This window comes from Drosophila innubila, assembly GCF_004354385.1.
Source record: "Drosophila innubila isolate TH190305 chromosome 2L unlocalized genomic scaffold, UK_Dinn_1.0 4_B_2L, whole genome shotgun sequence".
NCBI classification, from domain to species: Eukaryota; Metazoa; Arthropoda; class Insecta; order Diptera; family Drosophilidae; genus Drosophila; species Drosophila innubila.
The window spans coordinates 5,503,067-5,520,077 of NW_022995372.1; the positions used below are offsets into that span (position 1 = coordinate 5,503,067).

A 17,011-nucleotide genomic window follows, 5' to 3' on the forward strand; every position below is an offset into this window, starting at 1 on the left:
GAATGAAATAATAAGTTAACAATTTGAAACATATTTATGTACATATTTTTGTGTGATTTGAAAGGACTTAAATTCGCTATTTGATTATTGCAAACAGATTTGCGGTTACGCAATTAATCGCATTCGAAAAAATTCAGCACTATTTGCGATCGTCGTCGCCGTCGTCGTCTCACAGATCAGGAGCAAATGCAGCAGCTGTGCCTCCCGTGGCCCCATTCCCAGTTGCCCAGCTTCAAATTCATCTAAATGCGGAATCATTTTGTGTAAGTTCAATATTCTATATTTGCAACGATCGCGACAAACTAAAATGGATCTATACAAATATATATACTTAGGTTAAAAACGTTGATAATTATTTTTAACGTGCTTGGGGATTTGCAATGTTTGTGTCCCTTACATAAAGAGAGAGTGTGCTCTTAAAGAGAAATTGTCTCTCTCTTGAGTGAGTTGTGAATATTCATGCAATTTACTCACTCAATTTATTGAAAAACATGCGCAAAGCAAAGTTTTTTGTATGCGCATTTCCCACCTGTGAAGAGAGAAAGATCGTCTCTTTCTTTACTCTCTCGCTCACTTTACGACTCTCCCTGCACTAAAATATACATAAAGTAGTCCATGATACAATAAACATTTGTTATTGTTTATATTTACAAATAAACTCATAACATCTGAGTACTCGTATATTCCTTCTATTTTTTGTTTTTATGTTAGGAAGCCTTTCAGAACTTGTTCGTGTTATTCAGGTATTCATTTCAATTAGCTCGTAAATTTGAATTGAATTGAAATTACAGACAGATATTTTGGAATTTCATAGATTTTCACTTGGCGTTTTGGTTAAAAAATAATCTTAAAATATTTTTAAAGATTACGTAAATATGTATGTATATTTTAAAGTTCCCTAACTTAAATAAGCAAAAACATAATTTAAATATATCAAATTATCTGAGAAAGTCTTAGATAAGGTATAAACGGAACAAGTGTTTTAATAGTAACAATAATGATTGTCAGCCAGAATATTTAAAAAAAAAAGTTTTTGTAAACTTTATTTATCTATTATCTATTTTTGACATATAAGAATTATCCAAGGTAAAAACTTGATACCTTCTGTAATTTCTTCTACCCTTCTGTTTTCTCCCTATATTCTGCTAGTTTTTTAATGATCGTATTTTATCGATTTCAAAATCAGAAAGATGATTCCATTTCGTAAGTTTTTTCCCTTTTTATGATTAGACACAAATTGCACATGGTTTTTTGGTCTAAAAACTTGTAAAAATAAAAATAAATTACTTAAGATGCATTCGACACGTATCTATCATAAGACAAAGAAGATGTAACATGCTTGATTGGTTTATAGAATTACAGAATACAAATAAAACAGATAAAAACGTCTCTTTGACACAAAATGTTCTACATTTGATGTACAACATTCTTCTGCTTACTTGGATCAATGCCAAAATTCCACTTCGTTGTTCACAATGAAAACGCTTAAATTTAGTTAATACTATGCAAGTTTAAGGTGCGTGGCCCAATAAAAGTAACGGGTATATAATATAAACGTATGAAGTAATAAATTTGGTAATCGTTATATGCATGACAAAAACGTAATCGTGATCTCACTATTAATTTGTTTAATTTTCAGAAAAAGCAAAGCTGACAATTCATATAAAAACAGATGCATCATCTGTACCCATCGCTGAAAGGCGATCAGCTCTGCCCACTTGGCTTTCATCCCCAGACACGTTATCCCACAAGATGTAAGCGATGTTTTCGTGATTACAAAGAACATGGAGCCCGACGAGGGGGTGACGATGTGGCCGCATCCTCTCCAAATCTCTCAGATGCTCAAAGCTCTCGGTAGGCGTAATCTAAAGAATTTTCTTTAAAGACTTTGATAAGATAAATGAAACTATTCCAAATTTCTCTCAGACCCTCATCGCGTACTTGGACATCAACGCAGAACTTAACCAGCGCCAATGCTAACAATAGTAATGATATAGGTACGAGTTTTATATAGGATCTACACTCTTTTCTTATAAATACTCTCTACTAGAAATTAAATACGTTTAGGAAGTATTTCAACTGAAAATGTTTTACTTAACTAATTCTTAACACTTAACTCTGACTTGTGTGCAAATTCTTATCAAGTAGTTGTAGTTCTTTCTGAAACCTAATATTATATGTTTATTTCCAGTTTTGTAACTTTGCAATATTGTTCAAAAACAAACTCTATTTCATACTAAAATATTTTCAAACATTCTTGTTAATTTTGTGAAGTTTCCTTAGCTGTTTTTACGCAAGAATTGTACACTCAAGGATTCGTAGTACTTTAAAAATGCACAAAGTGAATGATTTTTTATGCATATATGTATATTATATATGCCCCAACGTGCACAATGGAAAACAGCTTATTCATATTAAGAATTATTTACTCAGATTTTAAGTACAATAGCTGGATTCATCGATCACCCATTGTTTATTTAATTAAAAATTAAGATTTATTAAAATATTTTATTTAAAAATAGAATTAATTTTTATAACGTAAAATGTTTTGTTATTAGGCTGTAAAACTAAGTCCCTTTTTATTTTATTAATTCTGTGAAACTTCATATTATAAATTCGTTGCAACAATAATTATAAAATTTAATAAGATAGGCGGCAACACTGTCATTTAAACCAATCAAATATTTTATTTCTTATAAATTTAAATTTAAACGATCAAAAAGTCAAACATAAGTTTGTGAATGGATATATCATGATCTTAACTGAAACTCTTGCACAAATTACTGTACCGTGTGCTCGTATCATCTACATATCTCTCTATCTTAACTATCTATTTGTCTCTTTCGTGCTATGTCTCTATTCTCTGTCTCACTCTACACTAATCTACATAACGTTAACGTTAAATACTACCATGATTTTTGTACTACCATCGTGTATGCTGTGCTGTTTCGCTGATGTAATCCACATTTACCGCAATTTGATTGGCTAACGGTCATTTGTGGAACCCAACCATACTGTGACTGTGAATGTGATCTCGTCTCACTGTGACTGTGACTGTGTGATTGACACTGCTTGCATTTGCCGCACTTCACTGCACTTGACGCTGCTTTTACTCAACTCAGTTGTCCACTTCAATGTAGAGCTAAAGAAACGTCCGCAGTCCTGGGCCTCCACGCCGGACATCGATGAGGCTGCGGAGGCAGCGACGGCGGCGGCGGCGTCAAAACGTTCATCAGCTGCGTCAACATTGACGGTGTCACGACCCGTCGACGATCACAATGTGGCTGTCACCTTGAAGCTTCCGGTTCCTCCGCGACGTCACACAACCGCCTTAGACATCAATGAGGTAAAGTGTTTTTTAGAGTGTATACATATTATATACCCACGCAGAATGTTTCATAATATTGTCATACTAAAGATATGGTAATAATTCATACTAAAAATATAAAAATACATTATTCAACTCAAAAAGAGGAGACTTGGAATTGATATTAGAACTATGGTTTCTTGGTTAAAACATTTTAGAATTGACCGTAAATTACGAATATGGGGAACCATTTGTCATTTTTTTTTTTGGGCCATACAAATCGATGCACTTTAACATATATTCTTGATAACGAAAGATAACTATATTATTTGGCTGCCATAGAACGATCAGACGAAATTTAATCTTAAGTATGCAGTACTTTTTTGTTTCTTGAGATATCGCACCCAATATCACAGAATATATATTGGTGTACGCTTATACATCAAGTTAAAATATTTTTTTTTTTTTTTTTATTTTATAATTATAAATCAAGTATACAATACAAAAGGTGATGAATTTTTAAAGAGCACTAGCTACTTGGGCCTTCGTCTCGTAGATTAGGGCAATTTAGCCTTTATATATTTACAAAGATTATTAAGATCGCTCGAAATACTTCCTTTATTAAAAAAAAAGTCTGTATTATTTTTAAATATATCAACCAATCTCACAGAATATGAATTTGGTGCAAAACTGACCGCTACATATATCGTATAGCTTTCCTAGGAAAGCTCTATAATAAAATTATTTTTTGTATGAAAAACTAATTTGTTCTTGAGGATATTATAACTAATTGAATTAAAAATTCGTTATTTGGTTAGTAGTTCCTTATAATGTCTCTTTAATTAAATTTTATTTTTATGTACAGTTCTCTGATAGGGTATTAAATCTTTTTCGTGTTCAAGATTTCATAATTTCGATTCTTTATATTTGGTATGATTCTATTTTGGCAGGTGGAACAAACGCTAACGCAAGGCCGTGTCACTTCCTCCCCAAGTAAAACTTCAAGTATTCCAGATGAGCTAGTCATCCTATCGACAGACAGTCTTGCCGAGCGTGTGCGCAAAATGAATCTGCTTAAGAAACAGCGAAGCCTGAACTCGAGAGAAAACAGTCGGGAACGCTCCGTGCCACGACGTGAAGAGTAAGTGATAGAGTAGAGCTGAGGATCATAGCTAATCCCCTCTTAAATCGTAGGGATAGCGAGACTACATTGCCACCGCCGGATCGACCGGAGCGCAGTAAATCCGGCACAACTCTCAACCAGCAGACGGAACTCAAACGTGCCTCTTTGCCACCAAAAAAGGTTGCAGCTGTGGCAACTGTGACTAGTAACAGCACTACCACCACATCCTCAGCAGCAATAACCCCATCAAAGTCCTCCTCCATATCAACATCATCAAGTGCCATGGAAACCAAAGCCTCAGTTTCCAGTTCCAGTTCCAGCTCGAGTAGCACACGTCGCAAGGAAACGGAAACCAACAATAGTCTTAGCTCCATTAATAGCAAGGATATCAAAAGACAATCCCTACCGGCAACAACGGCGGGAATCGGAGCAACTACAGCGGCAACCCTAAAGGATCAGATGGCCACCCTGCGCACCGAATTGGAGGCTATGAAAACCCGAGCTGAGCGTGCAGAGCGTGAGAAGAGCGATATATTGCTTAGAAGATTGGCCTCCATGGACACAGCCTCCAATCGTACCGCCGCCTCGGAGGCCCTTATCCTTCAGCAAAAGCTGAACGAAATGAAGGAGCAGTTGGATCGCGTGACGGAGGATAAACGCAAGTTAAATCAACGCATGAAGGAGCTGGAGCACAAGGACAGTCAGTCCGAGCTGAAACGGAAGCTGCAGGCAGCCGAGCAAATCTGCGAGGAGCTCATGGAGGAGAATCAATCGGCCAAAAAGGAGATTATCAATTTACAGGCAGAAATGGATGAGGTGCAGGATACGTTCCGTGATGATGAGGTCAAGGCTAAAACCAATTTGCAAAAGGATCTCGAAAAGGCCACCAAAAACTGTCGCATTCTCAGTTTCAAGCTAAAGAAAAGCGAACGCAAGATCGAAACACTCGAGCAGGAGAGACAAAGCTCATACAATGCCGAGCTGTCCGCCAAGGTCAAGAAACTGGAGGAGGAGCTGCGTTTCTCCAGCGAATTAACCCGCAAACTACAGGTGAGTGAAGTAAATTATGAAAGGAATTCACGCACAGAGAACAAATCAAGTATTTCTTACTTATAACTCCACAAAAAATTACAATTATTTAAGTCAAGCGATTTTATCTTAGCCGAATTATTTTCCTAAAGATTAAATTAAAGAATTTTAGTAGATCGAGAATTCTAAGCAATTGAACATAATGATTTTTTAAAAGACCTTTAGCTCGCATAACTTTGTCAAACTCAACGGACGGATTTGACCAATCATTAACGATTTTAAATGAGGAATACTATTTAGTTCATGGTTTGACCCCTTAAATTCATTCTGCATTTACATAAATTTTGTTCATCTAGAAAACGCAACTTTTTTTTTCGTCAACCATTTTTATACCCGTTACTTAACAAATAATTTGGCACACAGATTTCTATAATCCACACGCAGGTCAAGTTTGTTTTAAATTTTTGATACGCCCCCTTTCGGCAACACAATCACCTTTTAAGATAATACAGTATTTATGGTAATTAACGTTATATGGTAATATTATCTATTATCCCACTGAATCTCATTAAGATCGGACAAGTAGTAAAGCAGTTATGGCGATTTAATGTTTTCAAAGTAATACAAGCTATTTCTTTTAAGTTCTTTTATATGTATTGAAATAAGTAACGGGTATCCTATGGTCGGGATCTGGACCATAGCCTTTCCCACTTGTTTTTTAAATATATTTTTTATAACTTTAAGCTCTAATAATTTTGCCAAGATTAATGTATTATTATAATAATATTTTTTTTTGGGTTGAATAAAGAATTATTTTTATTAGTACATTTTCTGTCTGCTTAAATGTTTGACCTTCTTTCAGACCGAGGCGGAAGAACTGCGCAATCCCGGAAAAAAGAAGGCGCCCATGTTGGGTGCATTAGGTAAATCCACGTCAGCGGATGGCAAAATCACGCGGGAGTCTTTGACACGTGGTGGATCACAGGAAGATCCACAGCATTTGCAGCGGGAACTACAGGACTCTATTGAGCGCGAGACTGACTTGAAGGATCAACTAAAATTTGCCGAGGAAGAGGTAAGATCATGTGTTAACTATGCTCATCTCTGATTAATAACTTGTCAACTTTACGTAAAGCTGCGTCAGCTCAGATCTAAGACGTCTAGACATCGTTCCCAGCTAAATCGTGGCACACAAACGGGTGACATGCTGGCCATACCTTTAGGGTTTCCACGTGCCACACAGACAGCCTCGATAGTTCAACGTGATGCTGCCTCCAATACGCGTCCCAAAACAGATGAACTAGGCACACAAACAATCTTGGTGGACTACTCCAACTGTTCCACACAAACCAATTTAGAACTGAATGCCAGAAATCTTTCAGTTGATCGTGAATCTTCACCGTTTGTGTCGCTTTTTGCACCCTCATCTTCGACCAGGGCTGTCAATTCCACCTCCTTGCTCTTTCCAAGCGCAATTTCTCATGTACTTTTGGCTAGGTCTAGTGCAGGTACCTAGCACCTAACCACTTTCTATTACATCACAATACCCATGGGTCAAAACAGGGAAAAGATATTCCAACAGGAAATGTCCCAAATCTCCATACATTTTTGGGAGATTTTCGGTTGGTTTTAATTTCTGTGGCACCCCTGATTGATTGAAATTCAAATGTTTAAGTTTTTATAGGAAATTCTAGAGATTTACAGGTGTTACTAAATATGTCAAGTGTGCCTCTTATACCTCTCCTTCTATAATTGTATTTAAACTTTGTACAGCTATATTCCCACTTGGGAGAACAATTTGATCCTTTGTACTTTTTAAACATCGAGTTCAAACCCGTGGCCACAAAATTATCTTTCTCTATTCCTCTAAGAAAACATTTAAAATTTAAGCACTAAACTATCATACTCTATTACCCTCTTACTGACGGGTGTACTGATACGCAGTTTTCCATGATTAAAAAAAAATATTTTTTATTTAAAACAACAAATATTTGCACTTAATTAAAAATTCCAATTATAAATACTGTGGAGATATAATTCCCAATTAATAATCTAGTAGTAGTGAGATCGATTCCAGCAACAATTTTAGTTGCAAAAATCCGAATAGAATATAAGTGGTAGAAAATATCTCAACTAAAATTTCAGCTGTATAAAAAAACAACACTCAAATTTTAGTGCCTGTGAAAATTTTAAAAGAAGAGGACAACCCTTAAAGCTACTGAATATCTTAATACAAAATCTCTTAACTGTTTTGGCCTTTGTTGGTTGTGATCAGTCCGTAAATGTAGTGTAGCTCAATTTCTTGTTTCACTCTGTTTAATAATACTCGTATTTCTATGTAAATATGTTTTTTTTACTGAAAGCTAATCCCGTAGTTAGCGTTTATCTGCGTCAGCTTTAGATTGGTATAGCTCACTTGACAGGGCACAGTTTTTATCCTCGAAAACGAAAATATTTACTAGAAATGGATTTATCAAAATAACAAAATAATTTTACATAAAATCAAATGTGTGTTTTACATTTCAGGCTGAACATTTGAGGAAAAAGGTGACTCGTTTCGAGGATGAAAATGAGTCTTTGATGATGCAGTTGAAAAAAATGGCAACGCGCTCAAGAAGTACGATCAAAATTTGTTATCAAAGTAAAACCTAATTACAAAAAACAAACCAAATACAACTTGAGATAGATATTTAATAATTACTCACATCCCTTATAAACATTTACTAATCTCAAAAGATTTGATTTACTTGGGATTTTATCGAATAAAGTTAAAATATCCCAATTGAATCGTCTATTTGAAAATTGCCTATTTAACATCTTGAACTAACGATATTTCTCATGCGCTTTTTTAATGAATAAATTCAATAATAATTTTTTGCCATTTTTTTGCGGCTGCTCATAAAATGTGACTAACAGCGTTTCCAAATTGCAACTAACTAAAGTAACTAAGCTCATGGATACCCGGCATGCTATAAAGAAATACAATCAAAATTGTAGACAGCCTAATAACACTTTTATTTACTTTTCATACAGCTCGCAGATTAAGTCCTGCACCCCATCCACATCGATTGGCGCCTGAGGTTCACGCCGATCGGGATGAAGGCATCTCTGATGAGGATGATCCTGCCGAACTGCGTATACTCCTGGAGTTGAACGAGCAGGAGGCTTCAATACTGCGTCTCAAGGTCGAGGATCTGGAGAAGGAGAATGCCGAGTCCAAGAAATATGTTCGGGAATTGCAGGCAAAGTTGCGACAGGATATGAGCAATGGTAGCAAAGGATCTCTTTTAAGTTTCGGCAGCTCCTCGAGTGCGGCAGAGAAGAAGCTCAAGGTACTGAACGAAGAGCTTACCTTGCTAAAGAAGAACCTACAGGAGAAGGAGCAAAGTGCGGAGACTATGAGGACACAGCTCAGCAAGTTGACAATTCTGGAGACCGAGAACGATAAACTCGCTAAGGAGAACAAACGTCTTCAGCTGCAGACATTGAGAAAGTCGGGATCCGTGGAGAAGAATGGCGAAGCTGAGCTTCCAAAGCTAAAGGATGCACTGGCTCTAGCCCAAAAGGAAAGGGATGAACTGACCGCCAGGGTAAAGCGCATGCAACTGGAGGCGGATGGAAAGTTACCCTCCAGGACTCCCAAAAGAGTCAACGATCTGACGCCAAAGAGTCACCTAAGGAAATGGGTCGAGGAGCTGGAGGACGAGATCAGTGAGATGCGTGTGATTGTGGGAAGCTGCTCTGCCAATCAACTGAAGACGCTGCAAACGAGCAAGGAATCCTTGGAGCAGGATCTGCAGAAATGCAAGCAAAAATTGGCTCTGGCGGAGGGAGATGTCCAACGCTTGAAGCTGCTCAACGGCAACAGCAGCAAGGCCAAGGAGCTGGAACAGAAGCTCAAAGCAAGCGACGAGGAGGCCAAGAAGCTCAATACAAAGCTCAAAGAACTCGAGGACAAGTTGAAGAAACAAGAAAGTCAGTTGAAGCAATCGGAAGCCAGCAAATCTTCAATGGAGACACAAAATAAGCGAGAGAAGGATAAGTTGTCCAGTCTGGAAAAAGACTTTGAGAAGCAAACTAAGGAACGGGAAAAACTAGAATCAAAGATCACGCAACTAGATGCTGAACTTCTCAGTACCAAAAAGGCGGCAGAGAAAACGAAGGCATCTCTTGAGAAGGACATCAAGGATCTAAAAGCAAAATCCAGCAAATCGGAGAGTAAACAAGTGCAGGAGCTAAAGAAGCAACTGGAGGAGACACAAACCACGCTAAATGGAGAACAAAAGCGATATGAAGATCTAAACAATCACTGGGAGAAACTCTCGGAAGAAACGATCCTGATGCGTGCCCAGCTGACAACAGAGAAGCAAAGTCTTCAAACCGAACTGACTGCCGCCATGTATAAACTGGCAGATATGGACACCATACGCATTGAACGCACCGACATGGCTAAAAAGTTTAACGAGGCCCAGAAGAAGATCGTCGACTTGGAGGCCAAGACATTGAAGACTGGCAACAGCGGAGAACACGAGCGTTCCATGCTGAAGAACAAGCTGGCCGAGAAGGAGCATGAATATGAACGATTGCGTCGCGAGAATGAGATGAACATCGATCTGGTCTTCCAACTGAGAAAGGATAACGACGATCTGAACAGCAAATTGAGTGATTTCAATCGCATTGAACAGGCGCAATCTTCACTCAACGGTCACGGTGCCCGGCGCGAGGCTGAGATCAAGGAACTGAAGTCACAGTGAGTAGTTTATCTTTTTCGACTGATACTCGCCTTTCCTCTGAGCCTCTCTTTTAATTGCTGATCTCTTCCGACTGATCCTCTTATTTGTGTGATTACTACCTTTTACATTTACTTTCCTTTGACAGATTCTCTCTTTTAACTGATCCTCACTTTTGAGTGATCGACTCAAAGATAGAAAAAAGAATGTATGATTGTTAATTGTTTTACAGTTATTTGTTTTGAATCGTTGCTGGTAGTGTTTTAGTATCTTATATATTTGGAAGCTAAAAATACCAGGGACTGTAATCTTTATAAGTTCTCAAGAAATAATCATTATTTTGCAAGATTTATTTTTATGCTCAAAAATATTTTTTATTTTTATTTTATATTTATTGTTCAAAAATAATGATTATTTTATGAGTAAAAACATAAAAATTATAAATTTAAAATTCATGGTAAAATTGCATGGATTACCCTTAAAGAAAAATGTTGGTATTTTTCGCGTCCGTTAAAAGTTACTAGAAGTGAATGATTTTTTCAATTGATAAAAAACAACAAAATAATCATTATTTACCGTCCCTGGAAAATACCCCAGCCACAAACTATTATTATATTCTGAACAGGGTATTATATTTTTTTTTTCACAGAAAGTATCACCCACTTAAGGAGAGATGACATAAATAATATATAAAATAACCAATCTCTTAAAATCTATGTTTGTTGATAAAACTTGACATAAGTCCGAATTTTTGGTCCAGAAACTATAAGATTACTATATCGTACAGCTACTATCTTTCCAAAATTCAAGTTAGAGTATGTAATAATTTGATATCTTCAGATATGCTCAATTAAACTTGAAGCCTCAATATATATTAGAAGATTATTATTTATATTTTGTATATACAATTTTTGAACTCTTAAGATGAACATTACTTTTTAAAAAGCATTTGTGGTCTGCGGGACATACCCAGACTAGAGCTGAGCCCAACTAGAACCACAATTAGCAATGCGAAGTATTTCATCTTCAGGTTAGAAGTTCCGAATGCAACTGAGCTCGAGACACAGAACGGATCGATTATAAAGAGGCAAATAAAGGCGCTTATCAGGCAAAAAAAACCCATCCCAATAACACAAGCTTTATCCCATAATTAATAAAATGTCTTTAAAATGAGCAAGGTTATTAGAGGTTAAAGTATAATCAACAATGCGCGAATTTCGCAATGAATGCGAACTATGTTTTCGAATTAAGCAAAAAAAACATAATTTTTTCTTGCAATTATTTGTTAAATGTATAGATAATACTTAATGTTTATAATAAGCTTACCAATTCTATTTAATTGTTTTTTTTAACTAATCTATGTTTTTTTTTATCATTATTTCCCTTTTTTTATTTAATTTAATTTTTATATAGTTATTATTAAAATAATTGGTGTGTGCAGTTTGTAACACTTACGGTTACTTTTAATTAGAGGATAATACCGATGTCGAATCCAAAAATATTTAAAGCTACATTTAATTTCTCCCGATTTTGATGAGGAAATTAATAAAGTTAATACTTAAAACCTTAGTCCGCATTGTCCGTATGTCCGACGTTTTGGTTCCAAATTGTGCCATTTTTTAGAAAACAGACAGAATCTATGCCACAAAAAAAAAGATACAATTAAAAAAAAAAACATTTTTTATGGTTTATGGTTTTTTCTATATTTTTATTAAAATAAAATTTGCATTTCTAACACGTTGTTTGCTTCAAGTTCAATTATTAATAGTGCATTTTGTGCAATCAGCTTCAATTATGAAATCACCCGGTTCGGCCACTGGGTCGCCTAAATGATACAAAAAATTGAGTTATAGTTAATGTAAGAGTGTATTATAGTTGTACTTACCACTGGCCAGAGCCAATAAACCGCATACAAATATGGTGACAAAAGAGAAGAACTTCATTATTATTGACTTGTCTTGAACTAATACTTTTAGGGAGACTGCAGCTTCTTATATAGTCAACTGCTTCTAGAAATCTGGAAATACATTAATAACAAAATATTTTTCAAGTTTACTTGGGATTTGCCGAAATTAACTTAATGGTTTATCCCACGAAATGGTTTATACCAACATGAATGAAAATTTCCCTGAGTTAGTGGGTATTTTCTGCAAAATGACTGTGGAAGCGTTAACTGAAAAATAATAATTTTAAAGCTTTCCTTTCGACTGATCGTCTCTTTTTAACTCTAACTTTCATTTGAGTCATCCTCGATTTTTACTGATCTTTCTTTTTCTTGAACTATTCTCCTTTTAGATTACAAGCCTCTGAGCTTCAGCTAAAGTCCGAGGTTGCCTGTACGCGCTTGCGTTATGAGCAGCAGGTGAAGAATCTTAGCGGAGAACTCACATCCATGCAGGTAAGTCTCCTCAGATAAGCTAAACGGAGTCTTCTAATACAACTACCTCTTTGTAGCGCCAATGTGAACGCTTTAAGAAGGACAGAGATGCGTTCAAGCAGATGTTGGAAGTGGCGCAAAAGAAGATCGGTGATCTCAAAGCCAACAATACTGGACGCCAGAGTCGCAGCTCCATGCACAGCAGCGATGATGATGATAAGAGCAAGATAGCCTATCTTGAGCAACAGGTACGAGGAGCTTTCCAAACTCTCGAGGATATCGTGTGATATCTCTTTCTCTCTTGTATAGATTGGTCACCTGGAGGATCAGCTGGTGGAATCCCGTTTAGAGTCTAGTAAAGTTAAGACGGAGCTCGTCTCCGAGCGTAGTGCTAGTGAAATCAAAATTTCCGAGATGCAATCCAAGCTCAACGAGTTTGAGGAGGAACGTGTCATTGGGTCGGGTAGCACAAAATTGCCCGGTATGAAGACCAAGCTGGAGCTCTCCTGGCAAAAGGAGCGCGAGGATCAGCAGCGTCTTCTACAGGAAACATCAACTTTAGCTCGCGATCTACGACAAACTCTGTTCGAGGTAGAAAGAGAACGCGACAAGGAGCGTCTGGAGTCCAAGCGGAAGCTGGATCAAACGAAGCGTGCGACGGAGGAAGAAATGGAGGAGGGACGCAAAAAAATTGCCGAGCTGCAATGCGATCTGCTTGAGCTGAGGGATGTTCATGCCAAGCTTAGAACGTCCAACGAGAAGTTAAGACGAGAGGTGAGTTTTTGCATTGATCTGCTTACGTTTCCGCCTCTCTTTGGTATACGATATCTATCCTCTCTCCCTCTAAGGTTTCACCTTTCCTTTTGATCTCCCCTCGAATTGTGATCTTTTAGATCTCTCCTTATTCTTATTATAGTTGCATCTCCCCTATTTCTGCGATCTCTTGTCTATCTACAATTTCTTTTCTCTCTACGGTCTTTTTTCTCACTGCAAAGTCTTCTCCTTTGATCCTTATGATTACTCCACTTTGCCCGATTTCTTCTCTGTATACATATTTGTTCACCATTTTACGATTCCTTTTTTTACGTTTTACTGTATGTCTTCCCTTTGTACAATCAGTTCCTTCTTTACGATCTCTCCTTCATTAATTTCAGCGTGAACGCTATGAGAAGGAGCTCATCAAGCGGCGCTTAGAGCAAGATGGTGGGGAACGTAAAGTGGGTGCACTGCTTCAAACCGTTGATGAGCTGGTGAAAATTGCGCCAGACCTCAAAATCGTTGGCGGAGCATCCGCTCGAGTTTCTTCTTCAACCTACGGGGAGCATACACTGCGACCCGAACAGGCGAATGTCCGTCGCAGTCGCAGTCCCTCGCCGACGCTGAGCAGCGCACAGATCACCAGTGTCCTAGCTCGTTTAGCCGAGGCATCCGAGGAACTCCGCAAATTCCAACGCGTCAATGAGGATGAACAAGAACGCAGTCGAATGCGTCGTGGCAATCTGCGACGCGCTGCATCGCAGGAGAATGATCATCATGGCAGCACCAGCTCCGTGGCCAGTGCGGCAGGATCTCAACGCGGTGGCGGCCGCATCTCCCGTAATTCAGCAAACAATGGCAGCCTGATACGCAAAAGTTTGTCCTTGGATCACTCCATACAAAGGGATCAGGTAGGCCAGCTATTATAGAGGCCAAGCGAGAATCGTCCTCTAAGGTTCTTAACCTTGCAGAATATTTGGCGTCAGGACGATGGCAGCGTATCCTCCATGCAGTCCATTGACTCGGAACTGGGCGGATTGGTGCGTGACTCCAGCCTAGACTCACGTCTCGACTCCCGTCTGTCCGGCGGCTCTACACAAAGTGACATACCACGTGGGCCTCGCAAAAGAAAAGGGTCTCATGGGCAAGCTACGCAGTCTGACCAAAAGCAGTCGCAATTCCGAGAGTGAAATATCGGTGAGTCAACAGACTGTACAAAATATGAAAATCAACCTTTTACTTATGAATATATGTGTGTAGATTCAAGGATCTGACTCGGACATAAGCGTAGCGAGCGACATGAGATCAAGCAAAAAGGATCTACGTGGTCGTCTGTCCGGCATGTTCAAGCGTTCCGGCTCCAACTCGCGTAGTGAAAGTACGGAGCGTGCCAGCTCAGAGCAAAGACCCGTTGCAGTAACCGTGGTGGGTCATCCGGATGGACCACAACCACGCGAACCACCGCCAGCAAATTCACTCACACCGAAGCCCATACGTTCGGTAAGTCGAACAAAAGGGGATCTTCATCGAGATCAGCTATAATAGTTTTGATCTTACTTTCAGATACCAAAACCGCCAACTGGCACACCCACCACACCAACCACAAGACGGCGCCTAGCCAAGTAGTCATCATGTTATAAGGCTCACCATAGTTAGTTAGTAACTCTCATAGTATCCAAGTCCAGCTGCATTATGACTTGAGCTGAAAATCATATCATACATTAATTTAACTTTCAAAATGTTTCTTTTTTACTTATGATTTGCAAATAAATATGTACATCTTTTTGAAATACTTGTACTTATTTTCTTTTCCTCCACAAACCTCAGCGCTAAGTGAAAAGACTTGAACATAAATCGAAAAAATGCAATTGTTTAAAAAAAAAACTCACAATATTATAAACTATACCCGTGGCCATTGAGAAAAAAACCAAATGAATTCCCAGGCGAATCCAACCGCCCACATGAACCGGTTTAATTACATTGGCTGCAAAAAATAAAGTACCACTCAAAAGTGTTAAAGCAATAATTTCCAACATTTCCAATTAAATAAATTTCTAAATTTTGATAGTAGTTTCCAAGTAATAAATATTTTTCAAGTAAAACAAATTTTTAAAATATAATTTTATAGTAATTATTTTTCTCGTGTTTCAAAATCAAATGTTAATATAATATTTTAAAAAAGTAAATGGTTGATAATTTGAAAGGTTCAATACAATTTACCGTTCGGATAACTCAAAAAACCCAATTAAACCCTCATTCCACCCAAAAATAAAAAAAAAATAAAAACGCTGTAATTCAACCATTTTAAGATAAACGAAAGTTTGCATCTTCAGCAAAACATCTTAGAACCAATGAATAATGATCAATGCAGGTTAAATAAAAAGAGTGAGTGACATTTATTCTATTTACTTGCAATTTATGTATATATATTCAAAGTATTTTTTTTTTTGCTTAAAACTTCATTTTTTTACAAACTACATTAATTTTAAACATAAATAGAAATATTTTTGTAATTCATTTCGTGTATTTTTAGCAATTATTTAAAGGGAGTAAACAATTAAATTAGAACTTGAATTTTCCAAAATTAAATTATCGATATACTTGTTATCTCATATTCTTTTTTCATTCTTTGCTTTGTTTTACTTGTTGTATTTGTTCTTTTTCTAGTGGTTTTTTGTTTATAAATAATGCCTAAAACCAATGCAATATGCGAACCAATTATTATAAATATATTAAAAATTAAATAAATTATTCACTTTGCAATTAAGTCATTTTGGGTACTTGAAATGCCTAGATTTTCTATTTCTTCTATATATATATCGTATTTGGACAACAAATTAATTAGCATATGCACTAAATAAAAGATCATTGGGTTCATTTCTTGAATTTCCAAATATCATATTAAGATTCAATACATACAAATACATATACATATATACATATGTATATACATATATATTAAATAATTTGTATGAAAGAGAGACGTATGTAGGGGGTACGTTGTTATATTTATTAGTATGGTATTTTAGCTTAGTTAGCGTACTTAGCGGTCTGTAGGAGGGGAAGTGTTTGGGGGTAAGTGCTAATTATGTCTGTTACATTTATACAATTATTGCAAATCAGTTATCGTTATCGTAATCGTTATCGTTAATGTTTATGTATTTATGTGCTTAGTTAGTTGCTTGAATTTTTTGAATTTAGTCGCATCGAATGTTTTTTTGTTTCATTTACTCATCAATCAATCAGTAGTATGTGTATTTTTGCAACAATGTCCTTGACAGTTATTTTGTTCTCTTATACTTGCATCGCTTATTACTCGTTTTTGTATTTTTGTTTTTGTTTTGTTTTTGATATTACTTAGGCACTGTGTTCGTATTACATTAAAAAATTAATTTAAAATTTAAATTTAGGTATGTATAAATACATTATAAAAAATTTCATTAAGTTTACCGTAAACTAAAACCTTGCAACTTTTATGCTCTTTCTTTCTCTCTCTCTCTCTCTCTCTCTCTCTCTCTCTCTCTCTCTCTCTCTCTTTGTCATTATATGTATGTAAGTATGTATGTATTTCCGTGTTCTTGCGTTCTTTTTCTAATTTTATTTATTATGTTTGGTTTCTCTCTATGTATGTATGTATGTATTTAACTTTGTCCATCTTAATTACATAATCAGTGGATTAACGCTTTACC

General features: G+C 36.7%; 1 protein-coding gene and 1 long non-coding RNA gene across 3 annotated transcripts; one reads left to right on the forward strand and one right to left on the reverse strand.

Annotated features, from left to right (window-relative positions):
- Window positions 1–35: 35 nt before the first annotated feature.
- Window positions 36–15,114, forward strand: LOC117780555 (myosin-7). The gene is given in 17 exon segments (XM_034617123.1): window positions 36–263; window positions 1,640–1,854; window positions 1,927–1,997; window positions 3,141–3,346; window positions 4,258–4,448; window positions 4,502–5,480; window positions 6,322–6,534; window positions 7,986–8,076; window positions 8,493–10,209; window positions 12,485–12,587; window positions 12,644–12,814; window positions 12,876–13,340; window positions 13,721–14,233; window positions 14,294–14,451; window positions 14,453–14,519; window positions 14,583–14,822; window positions 14,886–15,114. Coding segments are annotated over 16 exon segments (5,430 nt in total). The 5' UTR covers window positions 36–263; window positions 1,640–1,672; the 3' UTR covers window positions 14,949–15,114.
- Window positions 14,538–15,349, reverse strand: LOC117780557. Of its 2 annotated transcripts, none has more exons than XR_004617092.1 (2): window positions 15,212–15,349; window positions 14,538–15,164 (listed from the first exon to the last, which is right to left on the reverse strand). It is a non-coding gene; the product is annotated as an uncharacterized LOC117780557 (long non-coding RNA). The 2 variants fall into 2 exon arrangements; XR_004617091.1 differs by having other exon boundaries at window positions 15,140–15,151.
- Between the last annotated feature and the right edge of the window lie 1,662 nt (window positions 15,350–17,011).